The sequence below is a fragment of the Sinocyclocheilus anshuiensis genome, unplaced genomic scaffold (assembly GCF_001515605.1).
Source record: "Sinocyclocheilus anshuiensis isolate Anshui unplaced genomic scaffold, SAMN03320099.WGS_v1.1 scaffold1455, whole genome shotgun sequence".
Lineage (NCBI taxonomy): Eukaryota > Metazoa > Chordata > Actinopteri > Cypriniformes > Cyprinidae > Sinocyclocheilus > Sinocyclocheilus anshuiensis.
Window position 1 is genome coordinate 753,047 of NW_015541012.1, and position 27,546 is coordinate 780,592.

The following is a 27,546-nucleotide window of genomic DNA, read 5'->3' on the forward strand; positions in this document are numbered from 1 at the left end:
AGTGGCATGTGCTCCGGTTGTATTGTAAACAACGGCGTCGTTAATATCGCTTATCAGTTTGAGCCCGATTGAGAAGCAGAGGATATTATTGAAGAGGATCGTGCAGAACCTGTGCAAGCACGGCTTTTAATGGTAGGCCTATGTTTTTTGTTTGTTGTTGTCTCATACTTTTAGATATGCTGTTATTTGTAAATGCTACTGCTTATGTTAGCTTTTAATATACGGTTTTATCCTGATTAAAGCTTTAATACAGTACGGCAACTGCACGTGCGTCCATGTTTAACGCTTCTCATAGCTATGTGAAAATAAGTGTATAATTGGAACAGTTCATTGTTGGAGCTGAGCTGAATGAGAGAGAAAGAGAGAGAGAGAAAAATAGATGCAGAGCAGCGGACGCAAGGAACAGTATTAAGAACCGCTGCTTTAGAACATTGATTTTGAAACTTGTAACCACCCGTTTAAACATTCTAAATATGTTTTGCTAAGGGTTTATATGCTGGGGTTATTGGTGACTTGGGATTTCTTGAAAGTAAATCAATAACACCACACTGTCTGACTGGGTGAGCGTTGCATTACCTTTTGTGGCCCCCGCAGCTCCAAGGTGGTATATGGCCCCAAGGATGAGCCACAGAGCTTTCTGTTCATCAGAAGAGATGCCCAGCACCTTCATAGCTGCCTGCAGTTTAGTGAACTGTTGTGATGCCTTTTGCTTGTCCTCAGACTGTTTATACACACACACACACACACACACACACAAAAAAAGAATATTAGAAATAAAATAAAACACATTTTATTTGTTGTATGCATTGCCCAATAAATTAATAAATCATTTTAAAAATGATTTTGCTTCTGGCAAACTATTCAATCTACTCAAAACTAACCTTAGTTTGAGGCACAATCCCAAAAGCACTGTTCTCTGCAAAGTGGTTAAAATGCAACTCCGTTCTGCAGGAAAATTGAAATACAATCAAGGTATTAAATAATCAAGGAATTTTACAGATTTCTTCAATAGTGCAAGCTTTTTTAAGAGCAGAAATGTTGGGTTCCAGGCAAAATAACTGAAAAATTCAATAGCAAAAGTACATTTGTTTTAAAAGCACACTACATTCAATTATCATGAGTTTACCTGAGTGTGCTGTCTGCTCCAGCCATCATGTAATAAAAAACATTAAAAGTGGACTCCGTCTCTGGTCGTTTCACCACCCTCAGCTTCTCCAGCAGCATGGTCTACATATAAAAGAAAGAGATTAATGAATCTTAGTAAAATCAACAAAACATAACAAACAGAATGGACATGTTTATATAATTACAATAGGGGAATTCTATTTTTTGCCCATTTTGCACAGTATTGTACTATACAGTGATTAAATTATTCAAACTAATTTTTATTTATGATTATTATTATTGATTGAAGTGGGTGGTTAGATGATGGGTTGCCATTTAACCATAAGTCATAAAATTAGTACAATGTGCATTTTGTATAATTTAGATATGACCCACTACTATATCGACAAACCTGGATAGAGGCAGAGGCCACCTGACCAGCCTGGTCAAAATCCAGCGAGACGATCTGGGAGAAGCGGCTTGCGTTATTGTTCATGGAGGTGGCACTGTTTCCAAAGGCCTCTAAGATTGTGTAGACCGCTTGCCATTTCTCAGCTGGAAGAGACACGTTAATATTTAACTAAAGGACTCACTCTTTAACATTGACCGCACTCGAAGAGAGGATCCTGCATACAGAGTTGAGTATACGTAGATAACATCACAGCCTCTTTAATGGTATAGTTGATGAGCACTGTAGTCTTCGTTAGGTCATTACTGACCAAGCAGGGGCTGAGCAGGCCCTGAAGACGGCTAATTATCAGAGTGCTTTAGTGGGCATCATTAGCACAGACCTCATCTGTCACCCTCTTCCCAGCGCTCACACTCTCTCCACGCTATACAAGCCCATTTCCAGTGACCGCATGACACCCTTCCATTTACCCTTTACCACAGGCTGTTCCAGCTTTTCAAGCACATAGATATAATACACAGTTAAAAATGGGAATGCCCAATGATCATATTATACTGGCCAATATTAGCAATTCAACAGTATTTTGTTTTTCTAGGCTTGGTTACAAAAGAACAGTTTTAAAAAGAATGACTTCTATTGTGAAATTCTGATGCTTTCACACCAGATTGCACTTTTACACATTTCAGTTTGAATTGCCCAGAAGAGTTAAGTTAAATTAAATTAAATAATGAACGTCAGATTGTAGCTTAAAAATAAAAAACACAATTTCTTTATGTTATTAAAGTATGCAAGCATTGATTTATAATATTATAGGCCACCAGCATTAGCCAAAATTTTTGTTCATCCCTAGAAAACCATTTAAAATTGCTAGGAGATGAGATTAGTATGGCTCCTGTTTCTGTACCAGTAAAGATCTTTCCAGTGCTGCCGGCGATGGACACCAGATACTGAACTAAATGCTGGCAGTTTGTGGTCTTGCCACTGCCGCTCTTTCCCAGCAGCACGATGGACTGGTCCTGTCGTGTTGTCAAAAGGTTTCGGTAGGCAGATTGAGCCACTGCATATATATGAGGGGCCGTGTCTTCTCGTCGGCAGCCTTTGAACATGTGCATCACCTGAAATGTCAAAGAGAAAAAATAAACTTCTAACAAACAAACACATTCATTTTATTTATGCCTCTTGCCCGAGAAAACAGAAGTCTGTGGACAAGCTTAGTGAAGATCATTGTTGGGAAAACAAAAGCAAGGAGCTTACAGGCCAAACTAATAATCTAATAATCTTAATGTATTACACAGTGTTTATTTTCTGTTCAACAGAAAAGTCAATAATGAAAACCTTAAAGCCTCAAATGTAAACCCATTAATATTCATTTTCCATTGAAGGGAAAATCAATAGCTGTTAATTTGAAAAGAAAGTTGGCGTAAACCATCTTTCCAGCACTAAGTGCAATAACATTTTCACATATATCATAGTTTCAGCTTTAGAATGCAGAAAACACTCATCATGGCACATATTCAACTTGATCCATAATGCAAAATCACTTAATTAGGACCGATGACCGAAAGAAATTCTCTTCTGGATTGTAATTACATTTTATGGGTAGTACTTTATCTTGCATGAAATCCAATAAAGCTCATTTGCGGCTTTCAGTTGCCAATTTCCTATTGCGTTTAACTGACGAAGGGACAGTTGTATAAAATATAATAGCCATAATGCATTGCATTGTTGCCACAGTGAGTAATTCCGCCTGTAATTGAATACTGTCAGAATATATAATGCATTTGATGAACTAGGAGGTCATGTGAGTATTTGTTGCCAACTGTTTTATGAGTATTGGGATGCTATATAATAAAGTAGTAGGCATATTTGGATGCAAGGAGTGTGAAAGAAAACAAGAGCTCTTACCTTCTCTGAGTACATGGAGGGGGCGCTGGTAGGGTTGATGATTACCATGTTGGGCCCCGCGTATGTGTGGATGAGGTTTCCTCCATAGCGCTGGCGCAGGGAATGCATAACACTGGACTCATTCAGGTAGAGCAGAGCTGCCAAGTCCTCACAGCGGTCAAATGATGGCGGGTTCGCCTGGATTGAAGGATTTAAAATGTTAAAGGTCAAAGAATGCTAGAAAGCTGACTGGTGATAAATGGGAAGAGTGGAAATATGACAAAAAAAAATAGTAAGAGGTTTTAAGTTGATGTGATTCATCCATAACAGCCTCAAGACTTCATGCCAAGTCTTTAATGCAATGTAAAACTTGTCAAGCTCAACTCTGGATCCAGCTAAGCAATTCTCTCATTGAACAGATGGTTCAAAAATTTGATTTGAGGTCAACCTGGAAATCATCAGCTCAGAGCTGCCCTTCACCGGGAGGTATGCGAAATAAACGACTGTGCCAGGCAGGAAGTGAGCTGAAATATTTCCCAGCATGTCTCATCAAGATCTAAATAGTGCAAACTCTGAAAATTCTATTAGACTTTTATGCGTGTCTATATAGGTCAATCTGTCCGTTTAAAAAAATAGGCCAAATCCCACCTGTTTCTCTGTGACCTATGTAATAGCATCTTCTCCCACCCTTTGCATGTTACCCAGGACCCACCTGTGCATGTCTAACCCTCACTTGGCTCTGGATTCAGGCCAAGTAGTAGCAGAGCTCTGCAAAAAACTCTGTGCCTGAGCCCTGCAGACCTGAAGATTCGTTAAAATACACCGCTATTCTGCTGTTGAATCCACATCACCAGAGTGAAAGGAATCATTGTTTTCTGTTGTGATTGTGCAGTCTGAACTGAATGTGATGAAATGAGATGAGAATGTGTACTGCACATTTTTTCCTATTCTATTACCTGGCTGCACTCAAAAACCAGCACAGCACGACTAGTGTAGCCACTTCATGAACAAAATGACTGGGACGTTTCTTCTAATTTATCACACAAAAGTGCTCACAAGCGGATCTAGGCCTACCTTAAATCAGTCTGACAAATCATTTAATGAATCTCTTCAAAGTTAGAATCAGTTAGAATCTTTGAGAAGTCATTTTCAAATCTAAATTAAGCAAGAAATGTTTGTGTACTTAAGGTTTGTGAAACTAATCATTATTTACTGGTTGTTCATATAGCAACATAGTTAAAGATACAAACTCTATTTTGATTTTAATTAAAACATTAAAGTCACAAAACTATGAAAACACATCTGGTTCTATCCGTCGACTGGATTTTGAGATGTGGGCGCTGCACTAAAATATGGAGGCAGATGAACACAAGATTGCAAGGGCAAGCTTTAAAGAGGACTAAATGATTGGAGAAGACCTGCATGTCACCACAGAGAAGTCACCGGAAGGTTCAGTTATGACGATGATTACATTTTTACGTTTATGAGGTCAAAAACTTTTTCAAAAATTAAACACAAAAATGAATTGATCACAATATGATCTAAAACATGCATTTAGAGAATTTTCATTACATTTTGAATATGAATAAAATCTTTTGTTTGTGCATACTGAAACACATAATCAGCCTGGACAACTGACCTTCTCTATGTCATCCTCGTCCACGTCCAGTACTGTCCCATCATGCTCCAGTTTGATTTTCACTTTCCCCTCTGGTAGACTGCCAGTCTCAGTCTTCACCACAGTGGCTGTAAAGAACACCAGAGAACACTATGAATGTTTTTATTTCTGATTGCACACAACATCATTGCGGAAACAAAATTAAAACGCACTTATTGTAACTGTAATAAAACTGGTATTACATAAAATCAAAATTGACCCTATTTCCTTTCTTAATAAATGTCCCTGGTGCTATTGTGTGCGAAACAATGGTGCACAATATTCTAAAGGAGAAAATGTTTCCATGATCTTTCATCAAAATGCAATAACGTTCTCCGCCTCTGAAATGACTTTCTCTTCCACTCTAGCTCAATATTCTATTTTCACATAGGAATGTGTCAAATTATGCAAGTTAAATGAAAAGAAAATGCCATTTCCTGTTGTCTTCAATTTAAAATAATGCTTCGAGTTAATTTTGCATGGCTTTTGTACTAACCCAGAGAGAATCCATCCTTGTGGACCAGCCACACTTTCTCGGAGCCGTACCATGCTTGCTCTGCAGCTATCTGCTCCTCTGTTTTCACCTGTGAAGGACAAAAACATCAGTCAAACTCATTATTTATGGCTTTACAAAGGCCTTTTGAACAGGAGCATCACTGATACGCTTCAAATCCACTCCATGCATTGGTCCACACTTATGTGAGAAGGTCTGTTATGATTTAATGACACAAAAATTGTCTTTTTATCCTGATCTGAGACCTCTGCTGACAGAATATCAATTAGAGTACAAAGGCCCCAGATCAGTCCAAAAAAAAACAAAAAAAAAAACATTGTTTCCCAATGTCTACAGTGGGAAATAAGCTTAAAATGCTGTGGGCTGTCATGCAAGATAGGGAGAGTTTAACAGCAGGTGTAGATGAAACCAACTCGGGTGTCAAATGATGGACGGGGTCAGATTACAAGCCCGATGTTCTGGTTGTCTGGGCATGTCTGTTTCCACTGCACCCATGCTTGACCTACACACACTGGTCGGAACATGAACTGACAGTGAGAGATAGTATATCTGTGATCCATTGATAGGATGGAGTTGTGTTCCAGTTCACGAACTTCTCTTCTCTGGTGTTTGGTTAGTATAAGATGTTATGATTGTAGATAAACTGGTACACTCTACAAGTACAGTGGCATATGAGAAGGAAGGGTAGAAAACACTACAGCACTGTTAATAACAATCCAATGCTAATTAAATGTTAGATGAACCCATATTTTATTTGCCAGATTGTCTGTTTTGCTATCTCTGAGTGTGTCTCTCAATTGCGGCTCTACGGCTGGGATGTTGTCGATGAAATGGGATGGGTGTGAACACAACACTCCACAACACAAGGGCAAGTTTGACACGACAGGTCAAGGGTGGGATTATGCAGGTGAACTACGGTACACACACAGCAGAAAGCAGACCTTAGGATGGGCGGCAGCGGCATGGTCTGCCTTTAGGATTGCCACGGGATCCTCCTCCACCTGTCCCTGTGAGACGGCAGGTCAGCATGAGAGGGCAAGAGCAGCGTTAGACATCATAACACTTTATAACGAGCATCTCTCAAACACAGTCATTTATCAATTTAATATCCTGCCTCAGCTCCACACACAGAGCATCTGAAGCATCCTGTGAATAAAAAGGGTTATTGATCATGTGGTATATCAGTGTAAGGCACTATGGTCACCCTTTGGGGGGTAATGGTTATGAAATAAATATTCACCGGGGAGACTCTCATGAAACCTGCCAAGAACAGGTCATATTTAACAAGACAAGGTTACATTTAATCTAAAAAAATAATAATAATAATTTGTATTGCTTTTAACAGTTATGTATAATATATATATATATTTACATGTAATAAATACTTTTTCTTTCCTTGGTCAAACATGGCAGACATTTTTCATGAGATTTACCCATGTACTACGGTTTTACAGCTACATTTTTTGTTAAAATCCCTCGTGGTATGAGTAACTACATATTAACATATTAAATTAAAACATATTCAGTTAAAGAAACAAACATCTCTGAACATTATACAATTTATGCTAACAATAGCATGGTTAACACAATGAGGTGATATAAGGATATATAAAAGACACTATGTTGGTGATATGAGGTAATGCATAAATAAGGTAATGTTCAGAGCTTGAGGCATGAGGAGGCAAAAGGAGATATTCATAAATCAAAGTCTTCACCAATTAGAGAGCACATCCACTGCTACTCACTTATAAGCTGATCAGTGGGGCGGCAGAAGCAAATTCTCACACTAAGGGTTTCATGCAGTTACAGCTAACCCTGAGTTACCATGCACTGCATCAACACTGGCTTAAAATTATCATACATACACAATAAACAAGCAGGCAATCCTTACATCAAAGATATGATATAGAAACAATCGGGTTCAGTTAGCTAAACTGACAACATATTTGCCTTAATAAAAACGTAAGCATCTATTTTTGGTTGATAACACAAGCACAAAAGCATACATAGCCATGTACGAGGGTGAGGATGAGTTAGAAAGAGGAACAGAGGGCTTACACTCCAACAGGCCACATGAGCGCACACTCGGGCCAAGCCATGGAGGGGCGCAGTAGGGGAAGAGCCGTCCCCAGAGGGGCCCTGTACCTGAGACGACGCAGAGGCACTGGCCACAGGGTCCAGCTAGACCAGCCAGCCAAACAATCACAGCCACAGAGACAGCGGTGGATGAGAGAGAGAGGTAGAGATGAGACATGTATCCACAGACGAAAGGACAGCAGGCACATGGAGGTGAGAAGGGCATGCCTGAACCAATGAAAACCTCTTGGCTAGATACTAAAGTTGTACTGCAGCACACAGCAAAAGTTACAAGTGCATGAAATGGTGAAAAAAAATACATAATACAATACAAGCTCTATTCCAAAACCTAGTGAGTTGCCTTGTTGTATATTCTCTACTTAGGCAGCTAACCTCTAAGGCAGCATCCTAAAAATATGGAGCATCGAAAAGCATTGAATTGAAACCCTATATATGGGGGCAGCAATGGTGTCTTAAACAAAACATACAAATAACACAAAAAATAGTACTGTAGCTTTGCATTACCATTTGTTGCTAAGCTAACAATATGCTACACTAACAAACAAACATAGCATTAATAAAAAGTTGGGTAAAATAGTTTTTAAATAAGATTTGTATCATATTTTTATGAGAAAGAACATTTTTGAATGTTTTTCAGGAGTAATGTTGTCTTCTGTTGTCATCCCCCCTTGTTTTGTTTAAAATGGATCAGAAAACATTGGGGCAAAACACTATACAAATAAATAAGTCATTTTAGTTTATTTTTTTGTCTTAGGCTTGCTTGTTTAAAACTTTTGTCTAAACAATTTTTAAGAAAGATTTCTGGAACTGCCATCATGGTGTCTAGATAGGCAGGTTCACTAGAGTTTGGAATAAAGCCATAAATTGCTTCTACAGAGACCGGGTTTCATAACCATTAGATGTGAAGGCACTATGTAGTCACTCTGCTCACATTAATGTCCTCATTAACAATGTAGTGTATTAAACCGTTTCTCCATAAGTATTCAGTCAGCGTAAATGCTGTCGAGCTCTAAAGTGCTTTATTTATAGGCCTAGAGCCAGTGCAGTCAGAGTCATGTAAAACAGTCTGGATAAAGCACATTTTAGCATCAGAGAGAGAGAGAGAGAGAGAGAGAGAGTGTGAGTCAGAGGAAAAAGATGAGGAAGCATAAATGAAGACAAGAGGAAGATGGAAGATTACAGGTACAGCGAAGATCCTCTCCAGCCGCCTCTGTGTTTCTGCTGTGGGACTCAGTGGCGGACTCTCCTATAGGCCAGACCACCAAGAAGAGGTGAGTCTAACTCAGACTATGCACATAGCTTTGTTATTGAGTAATGTTATGTAGTAGCCAACATCAATTTATCCAAAAGGATAAATTGTAAAAGCTCTGCACAGAACCTGATTGAAACCAAAGTCACGAATGTGTATGTTAGCATGCTGCATTCCCTTCCTGCAGAGCTGAGCAGGCATGACATCTAACTGCTGCAGAGTGTGATCTTAGTAAAACACACAAATACACACCTTTTTGGACAAGGTTGGTAGAGTGGGTTTACAAATGCTCCCAGGAGAAGGTCTCCCTGCTCGAGTTGGTGGCATAAGTACGATCGTCTTCACCTTCCAATATCACGTCCAAACCACACACAAAGTCACAAAGTTGTATAAGGGATTGAAGTTAGTATCCATGCAACCAATCACAAATTAGTTTCTTCTGATCTGAAATGCAACAATCAAACCACTCCAAAACAACCATCCAACACAAAACCAGTAACCAATCCATAAGATGCAGTGTCCACACAGATTTATGTTGCTCCTAACCTTGAGTAATCAAAACTAGTAAATAGCTCTGTGGGTCTCTGAAGTGGTTTAATCTACTAAAGGCCTTCAACTCCACCTTAATTTGCAAGATCAGCACATTAAAGTTGGTTTTCCAGTGGTGACATTCAGGAACCATAAGTCCTGGGCTGATCTATTAAGCCCAAAGAGACTAGAAAGACAACTCAGCTCAGAGACAGAGTAAGAAGTTTACGAGAAGGGTGCTGTTTCACACTTCCGAGAGACACAAACCACTAGGATAAATGCAGAGAAAATGTTTAGTAAAAAAGAGAATGTCAGCAGCAAAAATGAGCAACTTGCTCATTTACATACAGACTATAAGGTGGAACATCTTCGTACTAGTGGTATACGCCGTTCACATTAGTGCACTCCTCACACAGGTAAAGGGCTAGTTCACCCAAAAATGAAAATTAGGCTGTGTTTTACTCACCCCTCGGGTTGATGACGTATGAGGTCGGCGTTGCACATGCGCCGCTCAGAAGTTACCTTTTGTTTAATGGATGGGCGCTTCTTTTGGACTGAAGCACTGCAACACCCGCTGACTGCAATGATAGAGCTTGGAATAGCCAGGACCATTTTTAATATAACTCTGACTGGATTCGTCTGAAAGAAGAAAGTCATATACACCTAGGATGGCTCTGGGGTGAGTAAAACATAGCCTAATTTTAATTTTTGGGTGAACTAACCCTTTAAGTGAACTACAGCAATCCATGCAGCCAAGTAATCAGCGCGATCAATACCTCTGGTTTCTTCATAGGCATCTGTTTATTGGTAGGAATGAACCCTGAAGGAGGAGCAAATGGATCTGTTTTGGGGGCTGGGGAGTTATGGGTGTAGGATTTACCAGCAGAAGTTGGAGCACAGGTAGCAGCTGCTTTAGGAACAGGAGGTGTAGAACTGGGGATAACAGGCAATGTTTTGGGATCTGGAATAGGAGCTGAAGGTGGAGAAACGATAGGAGCTGTTGGAACAAATCCAGCAGCAGTCATAGGAGAAGGTTTTGAAGCAGGAATAAAGCCTGCTGGAGGGGAAAGAGTAGATGGTTTTGAGGTGGGTTTCGGTGTAGGAACAAATCCAGATGGAGGAGAGATTGGGTTGGATTTTGGGGTTGGGACGAATCCTGCTGGAGGTGAAACAGGAGACTTGGGAGTCGTCAGGGTAGTAGCAGATGCTGAAGTCTGTTGCTCTTGTTTTGGAGTCTGGGAGGCCTCTACTTTCAGCACAGTTTTATCTTGTGCTGGTCCAGAAATTTCCTTCTCTTGAGATTTCTCTACAAGTTTCACACCCTCTTTTTCAGGAGGCTCATCCTTGCGGATGCGTGGACGAGATTCCCTGGTCCTGCCTCGCGTCATCAAACTAGTCAGTCCAGCAGAGATATCATCTCTTTCTTCCTTCTTTATGAAATCATGTTTGAAGGAGAACACAGGCATCTTCACAACTTTTGGTACAGATGCTGGTTCAGGTTTCTGTGGTTCTAAAGCTGGTTTAGGTGGTTCTGGGGACATGGCTGCAGGGGTTGTTGCCATGTCTTCTTCAGCAGGAACTACCCTCCTAACCACTCTGCGTACCACCTTTATCACCTTCTTATGGGTCCCACCCTTTAAGTCCTCTGTGAGCTCTGGTTGACTAGCACTATCAGTAGTCTTAACACTGCCATTGAGGGCACCATTCACTTTGCTTTCTCCATTCATTAAAGGTTCAGGACTCAAGGGAGCTTGGGGAGGCTTAGGGCTTTTGAAGCGCTCCGGCATCTTGGGCACTTCAAAGAACTTTCTGGTCGCCATCTTGTCTCTGTTGGGTGAGGGGCTTTTGACTCTCCTGAACTGTGGCTGGGACTTGACCTCTGCGGGTGTGTCCCGAACAGGCTGAGGACTCTTGGCACGCAGTAGGTCTCTGCCAGGCTCCAGGCTGGGCACTGACTGGGAGCGGCTACTCAGGCTACCATCACTGTCAGACTACTCACCCAGCAGATACGGTAGATGTAGATTGTCAGTGAGAAAGGGTAGAAAGTATTACTAAATCAATACACAGCACTTTAAATTACACAATTACACATCTCAAAACACTGTTGTTTTCAATTATTTCCTTAACCAGCACATCATGCAATGCTGTCTTGTGTTGGTTCCTATGTAGGCCTACATATTTCTGATTCATTTGCTGTTCTTTGATGGGGCCCTTCAGTAAAAATATCTCAGAAATCTCTTGGGAAATGAAACCTACGCAGATGGCTGTCTTTCAATAATAAACGCTGTAAATATTGCATCTTATCACTAAAGGACAAAGCAAAGCAAAAGCATTTGGCTACCAAACACAATAAACTAGTTGAAAGGGAAGTAGAATACTAGTTTCTGTTGACAAATTATACAGAAGCTTTGTATGCAGGAGAGAACAGAGATAGCACAGGAGGTGAACTATCACATAAATACACTTTAGTGACTTTTTGCATTTAAAGTTTCTGCATGAAGCACATCTCCAAGCATGCATTTGCACACTCAGGCTGAAAGTACGGCCCATCTTACTCCCTACCACGCTGCCTTTTGACTCCTACACACATATCCAGCAGATTCTGTCAGTGGATTATGAGATACACCAAATAAACAATGTTTATCTGTCAGCAGGTTTTGCACAAAGCTCACTGACACCCAAGTTGTTTAAACTCTACAATAAAAAGACCTTACTTTTTACAGAAATCTTGTCTCCTTAATTTGCAACAAATGCCTATTACTAAAATTATAGATTCCCAAAAATATCCACTCTAACACTTCAAATCATGCTGAGATACTGAGTTAAGACTTTGATTAAGGTGGTTTACTGATATTTAGTAAGTTTGTTTATCCAGCCTCTTGGCCACCGACCTTCCGCTCAGACAAAGCACAGCTGGTGGTGTGCAACAGCTGCACATCAATCAACAAAACAACAAAGAATCGAACAAACTGTCCATCTTCAAGCCAAGATAACACCATTTAGAGGCAAATTACTATGCAGCAGGTGTGAAAGTGAGAAATCAATAGTTCATATGTGTTAAATAAATGATGTTTTCATAAATCTACCGGGAAATAATTGGCTATTCTTAAATACTCATTCTCAAAGTGGTATACCGTTGAAGCAGCTACTGAAATGGGCTTCCTGTGACAACAATTCTGCATCCTGTGTGAAAACACGTGGACTTGGAGCTAATAGCATATTATTCTGAAAATATCTAATTAGATATGTGTAACGAAGGACAAATAGACAGAGTGCTTTTCGATTAGCATTTCTTCTATTTTTATAAGTGCATCTCTTCTCTGTGAGAGCATTATAAAAGAGCTGCAATACTTTATTTGTTAGTATGCAGAATATCTGGACACTTACATTGTCTTTTGAACTTTTGGGGATTGGCTTGTTCTCTTCTTCGATCTATAAACGTCCATGTAAAAAGGTTATTAGCATTTGATTTAGGACAATAAGTCTATGCTGAGGTTATTATGTATCAGATGTATCAGATGTATCCAATGCATTTCATGCAGGACATTTTTAAAGACCAAGTTACACAGAAAAATATAAACATTTTGAAACCCAATAAAGCACCAATTTACAGTGCTTGCCATTTCTAATTATACATTTTAAGCAGTAGCATCAGATTATTGCTGTGATTAAGCCAGTGGAAGCTTTTCCAAATTAAATAAAAAAGCTATGGCAGAGAGCTGGCAAACTAGTCTCCCATGAAGTTGAATCACACTGGTCATATTCACACAGTGATTTGTGTTTTCCATGTGCCCTGAACACATACACACACACACATGCCCTGAACGGAGCTGTTAGCAGCTGTGTGTTCATGAACCGTGCACATGGCACCCCAGTGCATTACTACAGATAGATGTAAAAGTGAAAGCATTGATGCATTTTCATGCACACCACCTAGCTGATGTCACACAGTGCAGAAAGATGAGAATGGAGCATCACTTTCCTTTCGCTCCCAGAAGGAAAAGCGTGATGAAAATGCCATGCTGGCAATGCTGCTGTCATGGGCTGGGCCGGGTAAGGGTTTGATGAGGAAGGGAGGGCGGGATGAAAAGATGAGTGACAGATGGAGGGACCAGCAGACAAGAGGGCTGGCACAATGGGATGCTGGTCTTCACAGTTATGTTATGTGAGGTCACAAACTTCAGGTAAACAAGACCCACAATGCTGGAAAGAAGAGGAGGCTCTTGGCTCTGTTGGGTAGAAAGAAGTGATTTAACAGTGGGATTTGCTCCAAGTTGCATATTAAGGGAATTTATTTAATCATGACATTTAAAAAGGATCCTAAAAATCAAGCTAAACTTGTTGACATATATTAGAACAAGAGACATATGACAGACCTATGGGAGGGTCAAAAAGAGGGCTCATTGTACAGCTGCAGTCTGACTTCTGTAAAACTACAGCATTTTGAATAGATATATTCCTATAAAAAATTTTAATAAAAAGAATAAAAACACAAAACTTTATGAGTGATATGATCCATTGTGACTATGCCACAATCCTAGTGCCCTCTTAGGAACAAATAAAAATTCCACTGCTAATTCACATTTTCATGTATATTTATAAAAGTTCATGGTTGAAAATGCACAATCATGAAAAGAATCAACACACAAATCATATGGACTATTTATGGTACTTTTTTGTTCCTTCTGGAACCTTGAAAGCCTGGTCACTCATTTTTCAAACATTTACACAATACAAGTTTGGAATGACATGAGTGAGAATTAAATTCCTTTAAAAAAGGACAACTGCCAGAGAGCTTTTGTTTGTAAACAAATCACTTTCACCTCATTGTCACGCTACCACATTGCATGGCATCAGCTGCAAGGATTACTCTGGGATACCCTACTAGACCTGTCTGGTGTGGCTGCCAGCCTCTCCTTTAACCCCATATCTAGATCCCACCCTGAACTCCCCTAAACCCACCACTGACCCTTCACCAGGCCTTTCAGCCAACAGACACACTGCAGCTATATAAACCCATGGCATGCTTATCTGTTAACAGAGCTCTGTAATACTGACAGCACAGACTTTCTATAAGAGTTACCACATCACGCCCACATCAATATAGGCCAGCTACGCAAACAATAGTAACAATCCAATCAGTAACAAAACCAGAAACAAACTAATAACTTAACAAAAAAGGAATACAAAAAATGTTAACATCAAATATGACCGTAATTATGTAGCTTGTTGTTGTAAAAGCAGAAACCAAAGAATTTACATTCCCTGAAATATTCTATTCTCAAATCTGCCAATAATCATAATAATAATAGCAAGATTTCAATACGTAAAATCACAGAAATACTGATAATTGCTAAATTTGTATATTCATCTGCTAGATAATTACTGAAAACCCAAAACAAAGCAAATGGCCCTCCTTTTCCTCCAACGGGAAGCAAATGCAACCGGACATACATTTGTAGAATGTGACATTAATATGGTTAATAGGATAAAACACATTATTTGTCCATGTATAACAAGGCTACACATAGCATATATAAGTGATCAAAACAGAACTAATAGAATTGAACAGCTTTAATTCTAGATGATTCTTGAGGACACATGATTATACAGTAGCCAATTAGGCATTTATGAAGATTAAATGCAATTCAACAAACAAAACTGAATTCATTTCCTGAACCGAATTATAGTTCAACTGAGAAATGAAGAAACATAAACCGAAACAAATCCACACCAGCAACAGCAATTTAGCTCAACAAAAGAGACAAATGAACAGCTGAAAGTTTATGGCCACATCAATAAAAGCTTCAGCAGGCAGACTGCGAAGCATATGATCCAATGACTCTATACACAAAATAACCTCCTGACTTCATCTATCAAACACTCGACACTCACTGAACAGAAGAAGAGTTCAAAAGCATTTAAAAATAGCCACAAAAGTCCAAAAATGAGGCCCATTTGAAACATTCATCTCAAGAGTAAAATAAATGAGACACCTGAAATGGCACTACCTTTTTCCACAAGAGCAAACCAACTCAAACAAAGCTTCTATTGAGCATGATGGCCTTGAGCACTTAACCTCAGAAATGCCAATCCAGCGCACCATTCCAGTCTCAAAATACCATATTACACAGCACAATCCGCAATCCAAACATTACAGTATGAAAAAAAAAAAAACTATTTAATTAACCTTTTCAAGCAAAATCGCAAAACGTGCTGGATTTATCATTAGGATTTTCCATCACACTCAAGCCTAAAAATAGGTGACAGAGCAGGCCTGGGTCCAGACCGCAGCAGTGCTCCGAGCCCACAGACTCCTCCATAGGTCTAGATCAACAGCTCCCTCATCCAGAACCATGAGTAACTTCTGCTGCCTTACCTTAGATCCTCTGCGGCAGCTCCGAACACTTAACGTCGCTCACTTACCAAGGTCAGAGTGCAGCCGAGTGCCAACCAAAGCGGCAAGACTCTTGTATGTGTGTGTTCGAGACAGAGACAGTCCTGAGAACCAGAAGATCTACGTCACACTAACCGGCAGCCTTAGTTCTGAGAGGTGCAAAGTGATAGGCTATTCCTGACTCTGCTCTGTCAGAGGAGGAGGAGGAGGGAGACAGCTGTCATGGTAGAGGGTCGGGAAGAGGCTAAAAATAAAACCTCAAGTACCACCGCTGCAAAACTCCTGCTTTCTCCCCACCCCCAAAAATGTAGGCCAGGCGATGGACAGATTCACAGTTGCTTCTCCTGCTCAGCTGCTCCAGAGCAAACGTTGGTCCAGTGCAGACGTGCACATGTGAGGGTGTCTGCAGGTTTCAAAGAACGGTACGCAGGCTGTGCCGAAGCTCGCAAACTTTGAACGACGGTGCAAACTTTGTTGTTGGGGGATGTGGAGCGAGCATCAAGGTGATGAGCGCTGGATAAGCGTTTTTCCTCGGTGAGATACAGAGGTGTAGGGTGGAAAGGGGAAACAGAGGAGAAAAACAGAAGTGCTGAGAGAGACGGTTGAGGAAATGACGCCAGGCCTTGGCACTTCCTACACAGAGTGAATTTAAAAGTGCAGAGCACGCTGGAAATGAAAGCTGGTGTGGCTCACACCTAATGAACACGTATATCATTGCAAGAGCTGAGCACGACTCACTCTACTTAGGACTCACCCTTATGTCGCTCCAAACCCCTGTGATTTTCTCTTTTCTGTGGAAACAAAAAAGGTGGATTTTTGAAGAATATCGCCCATTCTTTTACATGTAAAGCCAGTGAATGGAGACTAGGGCTGTCAAACTCCAAAATGACCAAAAAGTAATTCATGAGATTTACAAGTTTGGGGCTAGCAAGGATGCATTAAATTGATCAAGTGTGACACTAAAGACTTTTACATCATTACAAAAATATATTTCAAACTAATTCTGTAGTTTTTTTTTTTTTTAATTTCCATGAAATCCTGAAAAACAATGCACAATGGTTTCCACAAAATATTAAGCAGCACAACTGTTTTAAACACTAATAATAAGAAGGAATGTAAATCAGCATATGTTTTCTGAAGGATCATGTGACACTGAAGACTTAAGTAATGTCTGCTGAAAATTCAGCTTCGCCACCCCAAGGAATAAATTATATTTTATAATATTTTCACAAAGAAAACTGTTATTTCAAATTGCTATAACATTTCACAATTTTACTGTTTTAATTGTATTTTTGATTAAATAAATGTAGCCTTGGTGAATAATTTTTTTTTTAAACATCTTACTGATCCCAAACTTTTGAATGGTTTAGTATATCTTCTGAAGACATATAACAACTGAGTGTAAGGAACAGGCTTCCCCTCAGCTGAATTTTTGTAAAAATGTAGAATCATAAAACAAGTTCATATGACTTATATATACAGTATCTAACACAGCATGCCTAATACTGCACGCCACAAGGACTTTTGTGGTGTTTTGTAATATTTAGGAGCTTGACAGCCTCAGTCCCCATTCAGTATTATTATTTAGTCAAAATAATATTATAATTATAGGATTTTAGGATTATTTTCATAATAATCACCTTCTGTGTTCCACAAAATGATGCCATGCAAGTTTAGAATGACATCAGGGTAAGTACATGACAGAAGAGTTAAAAGATTTATTTAGAGTGAGTGCTAAAGTGCACTGGATTAAGCTTTATTAACCCTGTCATTTATTGTTCTGATATTCTTTTCATGTGCATTTGTCAAAGTAAGATGTAAATCTAAAAAATAAGACCTTTCTTCCTTAAGCAACAGGAAACCGCAGTGCACAGCCGAGCTCAGACTGTTCTACACTGTCCATGGTCTTGGCCAAGAATCACTGCCAAAATCAATCACTTCTGCTGTGTCCCAATGAGCCAACTACACCCTTAAAGTATGTACTCTTTTGGTGAGGAAAACTTCTACTTGTGTAGTAAAGGAGTAAGCAAGCTTTAGGACATACTCGGTGCGTTCCAAACGGGATATATCGCCCTCCGAAGGGCACTTCGGAGTGAAAACAATCATGGCCGCCATATTGAAGAGTTGTTCCAAACCAAAGTGCTCAAAACTGGCCACTTCAAAGGGCCCTTCGGAATGAAGGATTTCGAAGGGTACAACTGATGGACACTTCGGGCTCCCATGATCCTTTGCGCAGATTCTATGCATGATGACGGCGCCTCCGTGTGGGCACGTGATGATGACGCAGAAGGGCACTTCAAGAAACAGTTGTTTGGTCCCCTACACCCTTCAACCCTTCGAAGCTCTCGCTCCGAAGGGTAAACCCTTTGAATGGATTAGGGCATAGGGATGAGCCCTTCCGAATGGAACACAGGGAGTATCACGTCGTACAATTGTGTCTTTAACGGTCTGCTCTGTCGCATAGTTACACGCACCGTCACTGCAAACTGACCGGTCAATCATCTTATCACAGTTAACATCCTCCACATTTCATCAAATTTAACCTCCTACCGTATTGGAGAGAAAAGAAGTAGCACGTTGATCTGCCAGCCGTGGGTCTTTATGCGGAGAACTCTGCTCATATTTTTTGCATAATGATGCATTTAAAAGTTAATGGCCAAATGGATGGTTATAAAGGTTCACATTGTTGTTGCACATGAAATATAACACAGATGACATTAAATACATATATTTTTTTACCAGGTTAAATGTTGATTATTAATAACTCGAACCCCTTTATCTAAACCTCTCTACTTTAAAGTCGGTCATGCACATCTGCCATATTTGTAGTTTTTTAACGCTTTTTATTCGTGTTTGTAGTTCTGAACTAAAACCTTGGCAAAGCGCAGTAGACTGTGGGCAAAACCCCTTTATCTAAACCTCTCTACTTTAAAGTCGGTCATGCACATCTGCCATGTTTGTAGTTTTTTAACGCTTTTTATTCGTGTTTGTAGTTCTGAACTAAAACCTTGGCAAAGCGCAGTAGACTGTGGGCAATACTAGCCATTAGAGTGTGCACGGATCCACACTTCAAAAATCTACCTGAAAGAGTAGACCATCCGGGGACTTTTGGCATTCTCTTTTCAACATACTATGCTTTGGGTCACACTTATTCTAATATTTATATAATATTTATTCTCACATACTATTTAGGATGAAGAGTGTGAGCATTGGGACGCAGGGTTCCTCTATGGAGAGAGGAGGGGAAGTGCCTTTTCATGGCTGTAACACCATAACCTGCCACCAGGAGGCAAAACTTCGTGTTTTACTCCTCCATGTATCGACATTCACTTTTACAAGCACAAGAGGGCGCTGTAGCCCTTCTTAAAAGTGGCCTGAAGCTATCAGTGGCCAACACACCGTCAAGGGAGGCTGATTGTTTTCACCTCTTTCACTTGTGTACTTTTCACTCCCACTATCATTTTTCAAGACGGTGCAGATAGCCTGGGGATTCGGTGTCGTGTCCCGCATACAGAAATCACCCTGCAGGAGGTGGAGGTGGTGATAGTACAGGCTCTGCAGATGGTGCCGGTACAGGCCTGTGGCGGCTTGGGGTGTGGTGCCAGGAGTCTATGCTACAGCACGTCCTGAAGAGGACACAGCGCACCCACACGTGTCTGTGTGGATTAAAAGCCCACTATGGCGGCATGCATGTCTGTGTGGGAGAACACGATGAGGGGGAGGGAGAAACAGACGGGGGTGGCGCACAGACTGAAGCTGAGCTGACACTGCAGTCGGATCTGAGAGAGAAACGGCATTTGGACTGGTGAGGAATGTGAGCTACGAGGCTGTCAGCTGGGGATAATGAGAAGAGTATGCAACACAGAACAGCCAGGAACAAACGAGAACACTCTCACCTCTACACAGCACATCACACACTCTGTCAGCAAGCGCAGGACAATGACATGTCAGCGTGCACTCTGATCCCTGTACAACTCGAAACCTTGACTCTATTGCGCAGCCTGTCCAAACCAGAGATTCCACAGTATACAATTAATATTATCCTTGTAATGTAACTTGGACCACAACTACTGAGATTTTTTTAATGTAAAATGATATAAAGTGCTGAAATGCATTTCCATTTATCATCAAGGTCTATATTGCTTATTCTATCTATGATGTATTAAATATAAAAAAAAAAAAACATTTTCCACAAATATATTAAACAGCACAACTGTTTTCAACAGATAATAAAATGTTTCTTGGTGCTCAGCACATTAGAAGGATTTCTGAAGGATTTTGTGACACTGAAGACTGGAGTAATGCTGCTGAAAATTCAGCTTCGCCATCACAGGAATAAAGAACATTATAAAAAATATATTCAAATACAAAACAGTTCTTTTTAAATTAATAATATTTCACAATATTACTGTTTTTACTGTCATTTTGATTAAAAAAATACAGCCTCCATGAGCATAAGAGACAAAACATCTGAAAGTTTAAGCAGTAGCAAATATATAGTAGTTATTTATCTTAATCATTTACATTAGAACACAGGAGGAGTTATAAATGTTTCATATCAGGCTCGTTTCTGATAACACTGTAAACACTGAAAAGAAACTTGATTGGAATGCAACACTTTTGATTTCTGCAATGCAAAAAATTTGGACAAATTTGCAGTATTTAAACAAAAAGTCTGACATGTGGAGTTTAAATATTCTGATTACAGTTTATTCATAATTTCCAGAATAAATGGTATTAATTAATGCTCAAATTTGTATTAATAATACTGATTCATGTTTTTATCCAAAGCAAACAAATAACACATGAGTAGCACCAAAAATATCGGAGAAAAGTACTAATAAGCTAAATCACTTTTTTTTTTTTTTATCTGGAAAGATATTGAAAAAGTTCACATGTAAAAGATAGACATGTAATTTTTCTCTTGGCGTCAAGGGCTTGGTTCATGTCTTTAAGGACACAAACTTGCTCTGATTTTCTCTGAAGTGCCAATCATTCTACACTGGTCATTCCCAGGGCCCTGGAAAACCAGAGTGAATCCAGACGCAAGATCAAAGCCAGGATGGATGTATACTGGGGTATACTGGGGTATACTGGGGTATACTCAGTCCAACCATCAAGCTGAGCAACACTGAGTCTCACGAAGCCATTTTTATAGCTTTTTATAACTTATAGGTCATGCTTTATGCTAAATGCTTTATGGTACATTATTTGCTAAATAGCTAACAAACACGTTTCCATAAAGAGCCATGATAGATTTATATGGCCAAAAATTTAAGTCAAAATTAATTGAATTAATTCTCAGCTTTAGTACAGAGAGTGACGTCTACAAGTCATGAGAAGCAATTTTACTGTATAATCTCGCATAATGCCCAGAGCAATTATAGTGCCACTTCTAAAAACTACAAAAGCGGGTTATACTTACCACACACAGCTCCACACAAAATCTCCACCACACCCAGACAAATTCTCTATATCATAAATGCAAATCATCTTCCCGTCTCCAGAAACGAGATAAATGCATTAATCACAGCCACACAATCCCCTCGACGCAAGAAAAACACATCCACATACAAAAACAAATCATGATCATGGATAGGTAAGACCCTAAATAAATGATGTGATGGCCAGTCCAGAGGGTGTGACACTGTTTACAGAGCTCAGCCGAGCTTTTCAAAGACGCTGACATCAACCTGAGTCATGCATGAGCTGATTATAGCCAGAAATATCTCTGTAAACCAAGATCAGTAAAACCCCTGTGTGGGCACACAGCAGTGATAGGTTACTGAGTGGGTGAAAAAAGGTAGACTAAGAGGGAAAATTTAGCTAAAAATTATAAATAACGTATGAGGATAAAGTACCTGCCGCAGCATTGCTCCATGAAGAGAGAAGAAAGACTGCATGTACAGAAGATGAGAGCATCTTAGAGCCCAGTCTAGAGATGGAAAACACACATACAACATTGGCCTCAATTTCCCCAATCATTACATCATTCCCCAATCATTCCCAAATCATCCTCATTACCAAAAGAATCCTAGAGGATGTGACCTCAACACTGGGTAGCAAGCAAGGTCTTCTCTTTAGCTGTTCCAGCAACTGCAAACTGAAATTTGACCTCAGATGGGAGAAAAACAATACAGCTGGAAAAGACATGTTGTCTAATTCTTCTGATCTTATCCTTAGTTGTTATTTGACAACTGACCAGTGTTAGCCATTTGACATGTAAACACAGACACCTTTTCCTTTAAACTTCACTTAAAGATATTGAATAATTTCCTTTCCTTATATCACCACAAACAGAGTAGAATGAACAGTTGTACATTATGGATGCTGTTCGCAAACAAAGCTACATGACTGAAGCAATGTCGGTTTCCCAGCATACGGTTTCCTGGTACATTAAGAAAACCCCATGGCATGCAGATGGGAGCGCAATATAATTAGTGACCTGATTAGTCACAAGGCTACACAACCTTTAAAATTAAAAATTAAATTTTTTTTTAAAAAGGCAGAGCTGTGACCATTTAGAAAATGTTGTTCATTAAAATAAAATAAAATAAAATAAAATAAAATAAAATAAAATTTGAAAAAACAAAAATTAAAAAACAACAACAAAAAAACAAAAGTCAAACCAAACCAAAATAACCAGCAGCTATTAAAGCAGCACAGCACTCCAAGATACATTCTAGACACTACAACACATTAATATAGGTTATAGAGCTATAACCAAGGATACTACATTACACCAAACCCATGCATACAGTAAATGGAGTGGAAGCGGAGTATGAGTGACAGTGAAGAGGAGAAAGTGAACAGCAGGACTGTTCCGCTCCTCCTCTTCTACTTCCTCCTTTTTAGATGCCTCCTGCCACTCCCTTCTTAAATATGGAAAATGGGCAGATTTCTGCATATCCACAAAAAATGTATAAGGAAACTGTTGGATGAGCGTTAACGGGTTAACCACACCTCATTGAGCCAGTCATGTCTTGGCTCTGCTCAATGGTACTGGCTGGAACATCTGGGTAACTGTTACAGACAGACCCTCCTTCTCCATCACAGGATGTGATTCATCTTGCATGCCTTAAGTTATGCACACACCAACAGATGAAATGCCATCCGTTTATAAAAACCTGTCATCAGCAGCTAAATAAAGCAGTTAATCATTCTCATTTATCTGATGTTGCTATCATTTTGACATGAAATAAAACAGATAAGAGGAAATTATTATTTATAGAACAAACTTTAGATGTTAAAATATGTTCCCAAACTTTGTAAGACTCACAAAACTAAAAATGTGATGCAATGTACACTACTGTTCAAAAATCTAGGGTCAATAAGATTTTTTTAAATTAATAATTTATTTAGCAAGGATACTTTAAATTGATCAAAAGTGACAGTAAAGACTTTTTTACATTATTACAAAAGATTTTTATTTCAAATAAATGCTGTTCTTTCAAAGAATCCTTAAAAAATTATCAAGGTTACCACAAAAATATTAAGCAGCATATATTATAAAGCAGCATAAATATGAAGTGTTGATAATAATAACAATAATAATAATAATAAATATTTCCTGAGCAGCAAATCTGCATATAAGAATGATTTCTGAAGGATCATGTGACACTAAAGACTGGAGTAATGGCTGCTAAAATTCTGCTTTTCCATCACAGAAATAAATTACATTTTAAAATATATTCAAAGAGAAAACGGTTACATTATTGTAATAATGTACTATTTTTACACTAATTATGATCAAATAAAAGCAATCTTGGTAAGACTTTTAAACATAAAAAATGCACAGTAGTGTATGACATTGCATCAATTTCTTTTGCTTAAAATGTAAAGGCAGTTATGTATATTACACACAAAGTCCCATTTATATAAAAAAAAAACTATGCTAAATTAAATAACTGACTTTTGTATAATAATTGTACTTAAAGTCAAAATATATTATTTAAATATTATCTGGAAAATATTGACTTTTTATCAAGTGTAACAACTATTAGAATCCTGTTATATACATATAAAGAGTATCTAACATTTTCGATTCAATTCAAATTTATTTGTATAGTGCTTTTCGTTTTAAATAGTTATAACTAAATATGGTTGTCCTCTGTTATGGGTGCGTGTCAAAGGCAGTGTGACTACAATATAACTAAATGATAATATAGTTACAATATAACTAATTGTGTCTATCTATGCCTATGATGAGTGCCAGACTCCTTTCCTGTGCACTACATTAAACACAGGCTGTGTAAAGTGTGGATTTGGTGATAAAGAGCAAATCCGTGGACAGCAGCCATTAGAGCTGACAAATATAAGACATTTAAAAACCACCATAAAGGTGGAAAACTCCACCAAGACTGCCACAATTCATCACTCCACCTAGACCCATTTTGCCATGACGGTTTGACATCTCTCAACTGTGTTTAGATTTTGCTAAAGTAGAGCGTGGTTACCAAGCCAGCACCAGAAGCGTCTAGGCCTGCATGGCAAGCCTCTTTATAGCCACAATCAGCATTTGTTTAGCAGCCAGGCTAATTCTGTGCGTCTGTGCTAATCTTCGTGGAATGCAGGGGAAATACGGCTGCATTTACACAACTCAAGGAATTTAGCTGGTCCTTCACCCCTGCGCCGGGTCGAAGGTCAGGAATGAATTTAATGGCCATGAGCGCATCAGGGACCAATCTAAGCATGGGTGGGTTCTGCCTGCAATGGGTTCACTTGAGTACCAAACACTGTATCAAACTGACAGCCCATCGGCTGGAAACATATTGAAATTGTGATATTACATAAACGCCTCTGAACCAGCGGTTCCCCATGAAGCATGCCAGCACATGTGAATTCCAGCTCAAGAGCTCTCGTTGAACTCAGGAAACGTCCGCTTGGAAAGAGTTCTTCGGTTCTAGGAAAGAATCTTCCCAATGTTTTGAATAACAAAGAATTATTGTATCACAATGTTTATACGGATCACTGTCGAAAGAGCATTTCCACTAGTCTGATTGTTTGTGGAGGAGCTTTTGCTCTGAATGTGCCCTCAGATGAATAAAGACTATTTGAACTGTTTTGGCTGGACTTAAAATGTCAGGCTGCTGAATTGGCACTGGGTTCAAAATGACAACACTGTTTTTTTGAAGCCAGGGACAGTTCCGCTCTGAAGCTAAACCACACCACAGTGCCCTGTGCCTGGAGCCCATTGCATTCTGGGACAGCTCAGCTGCACATAGCTGTGGTTACAGTAATAGAGTGAGACATTGCAGAGCTCTACACTTGAGGTCTAACAGCTAGAACCACACATATACAGAGATATTATTTTAATACCAATAATAATAACATTTTTTAAATAATAATAATAATAATAATAAATCCATATTTATTTCTTTTCTAAAAATAAATATTTTTAATGACATTAAGTCATTACCTCAGTGTCAGAGTACAAATACCTGGGTATTATTATTGACAACAAATTACGTTTTGGTCCACATATTAAGTATCTGAGTAAAAAATTAAAGAAGAAGTTAGGGTTTTTCTTTAGAAATAAGACATGTTTCCCATTTAAGGTGAGGAAAAAACTAGTGTCCACGTAACTACGTTGTTTATTTGTATATGCAAACTCGGCTGCCTATCTTGGCCAGGACACTCCTGGAAAAGAGATTTTAATCTCAGTGAGTCTCTTCCTGGTTAAATAAATAAATGAAATGAAAATGAAATTAAGTGTGTATTTATAAATATAGTATATGTAAAAAATATTATATATTTTATATAATAATAATAATAATGCCTATATATAATAATAATATTAATATACAATATTCGCCAATAAAAATAAAATACACTAATAAACACCACATTTTTTTTATTCTACTTTGATAAAAGCATCTAAATGAATAAATGGAAAAGTAAAAACGTTATATTATACTATACTATATTAATTATATTATATTATTTAGAAAATACATAAATCTGTCATTTAACCTGTTGCTGTAGAATCTGGTAAGACACATTAGAGGTTTCTTTTCTTAAGATCTTTGCTTCCATTGTGTTTTCTAATCAAGAGAGTCTGGCACTTTCAGATGATTGTTTGTATTTCCTGTGCAATATTGTGCTGGAAGCTTGAGAGGAAATTACCCCGAATGTAACAGCACACAAACAACCAGTGGCTAACCAAAATGTATGGCTCATTCTCCATTTCCCTTAACCCAGGAACAAGCATCCTCTGCACTGATCTGCAAGGAAGGACCTTTGGAAACACCCATCGAAACACATTCATACCAAACAAAGCCACAATTTCCATCATAATTGCATTTCGCCACCACGCGGCCACCAACCGTCTACTTATTTCTGTGAATAGGCTCTGATGAAAAGGATGCCTTTATCAGACGGCTGCCACATTATCATGCAGAGAACACAAGGCTCTATTAAAGAGAAGGAGCCTTGCGTCATCCGTTTTGCACAGCATCTCCAAGCATGGCAGAAGCTCTGCGCTTTAATCCATCAGTAAGATGACACACGGTCTCCTTTCTCGCTCAATGACAGCGTTTTGTCCACATGTAACAGACTCATATAGCCACCATCTGGCATCCAGGCTGGTTTCATGCCAGCGTCTACTTAGGCCGAGACGTTGGCACTGAATCTATGCATAACCGACCACTTCAGGCTTAAGATTCCCTCTATGAAAAGCTGAAAGGCACCACAAAAGCAGTTCTCATCAGTATTTAATAGGGCTGTGCGATATTGAAAAAAAATGCGATACGCGATACCTTGTTAAAAAATGCGATATGCGATATGCGATACGATATTGCTTAAAGTGTGAAAAATCTATTAAAATTATATTTAAAAATATTTAAAAATGAAAATTATATAACCAATTTGTTTCACATTCTTTCTTGGAAAAGGGAGAATCACTACAACTTCTGAAAGTGACCAGCAGTGTTTTAGCAGTACATAAAAAGTAATGTCACAAATCAGAAAATGTCATTTTAACATCAATGTGAATGACAAAAAAAATGAATGACACTAATTTTATATCATTGTGACTTTGCTTTCCATACACTTTAAGTACTTCTTCATATACCACAGCAAAAACTATAGTCTGAGAAAGTTCAAACATGATTAAAGGCAAGTGAACAGTGAGTAAAAAAAAAAGAAAGAAAAAGGGGGAAAAAAAGAACAAATACACAATTTACAAGCATAGATAAAATAAACGGTAGTATTCAGGTACAGAAATTTAATAATTAAGTGTAAAATAACACTGCATTGTGTTCACTGTATGAATTAAGATTTTTAATTAATTAAGATTTTTAATTGATTAAGATTTAGATTAATCAAAGATTAAACAAAGATTTAGATTAATCTTTGTTATAGCTGTTTTGTTGTTTGATTAACATTAGTGACATATTCAACAGCACGTATTTATAGGCTGCTGTCCCTTTAAATCCGACTGCACGGATCCAGTATAATGATACACATCCGATATCTTTCTCAGCTGTTTACATTCATTTAAAACATAACTGACTGCGTTTACGAGAATGATCGTCGAGACTGGTACTATTGACATAATTCTATGTGTATGTGTCTGTTCAAACATGAGGAGATGCGAAAGACGACTCAACTTGGTGTTCGCGCGCCATCCGAAACGCGTCTCTCTGTGTGTGTGAGACGCTGCGCGAGATGCGGCTTGTGCGCGCGCTTCAGGGGGGAGGCAGACAGC

General features: G+C 38.8%; 1 protein-coding gene across 1 annotated transcript in view; it reads right to left on the reverse strand.

Moving 5' to 3' along the window:
• The window catches only part of LOC107690467 (unconventional myosin-XVIIIa-like), a 107,747-nt gene that overhangs the window by 52,255 nt on the left and 27,946 nt on the right, over nt 1-27,546 (reverse strand). Inside the window, exons 3-10 of the mRNA XM_016488821.1 lie at nt 5,551-5,638; nt 5,037-5,143; nt 3,419-3,595; nt 2,418-2,628; nt 1,517-1,659; nt 1,127-1,227; nt 882-945; nt 577-721 (exon numbers count right to left, since the gene is read on the reverse strand). Coding sequence (XP_016344307.1) covers nt 577-721; nt 882-945; nt 1,127-1,227; nt 1,517-1,659; nt 2,418-2,628; nt 3,419-3,595; nt 5,037-5,143; nt 5,551-5,638 — 1,036 coding nt within the window. The remainder of the gene's footprint in view (nt 1-576; nt 722-881; nt 946-1,126; nt 1,228-1,516; nt 1,660-2,417; nt 2,629-3,418; nt 3,596-5,036; nt 5,144-5,550; nt 5,639-27,546) is intronic.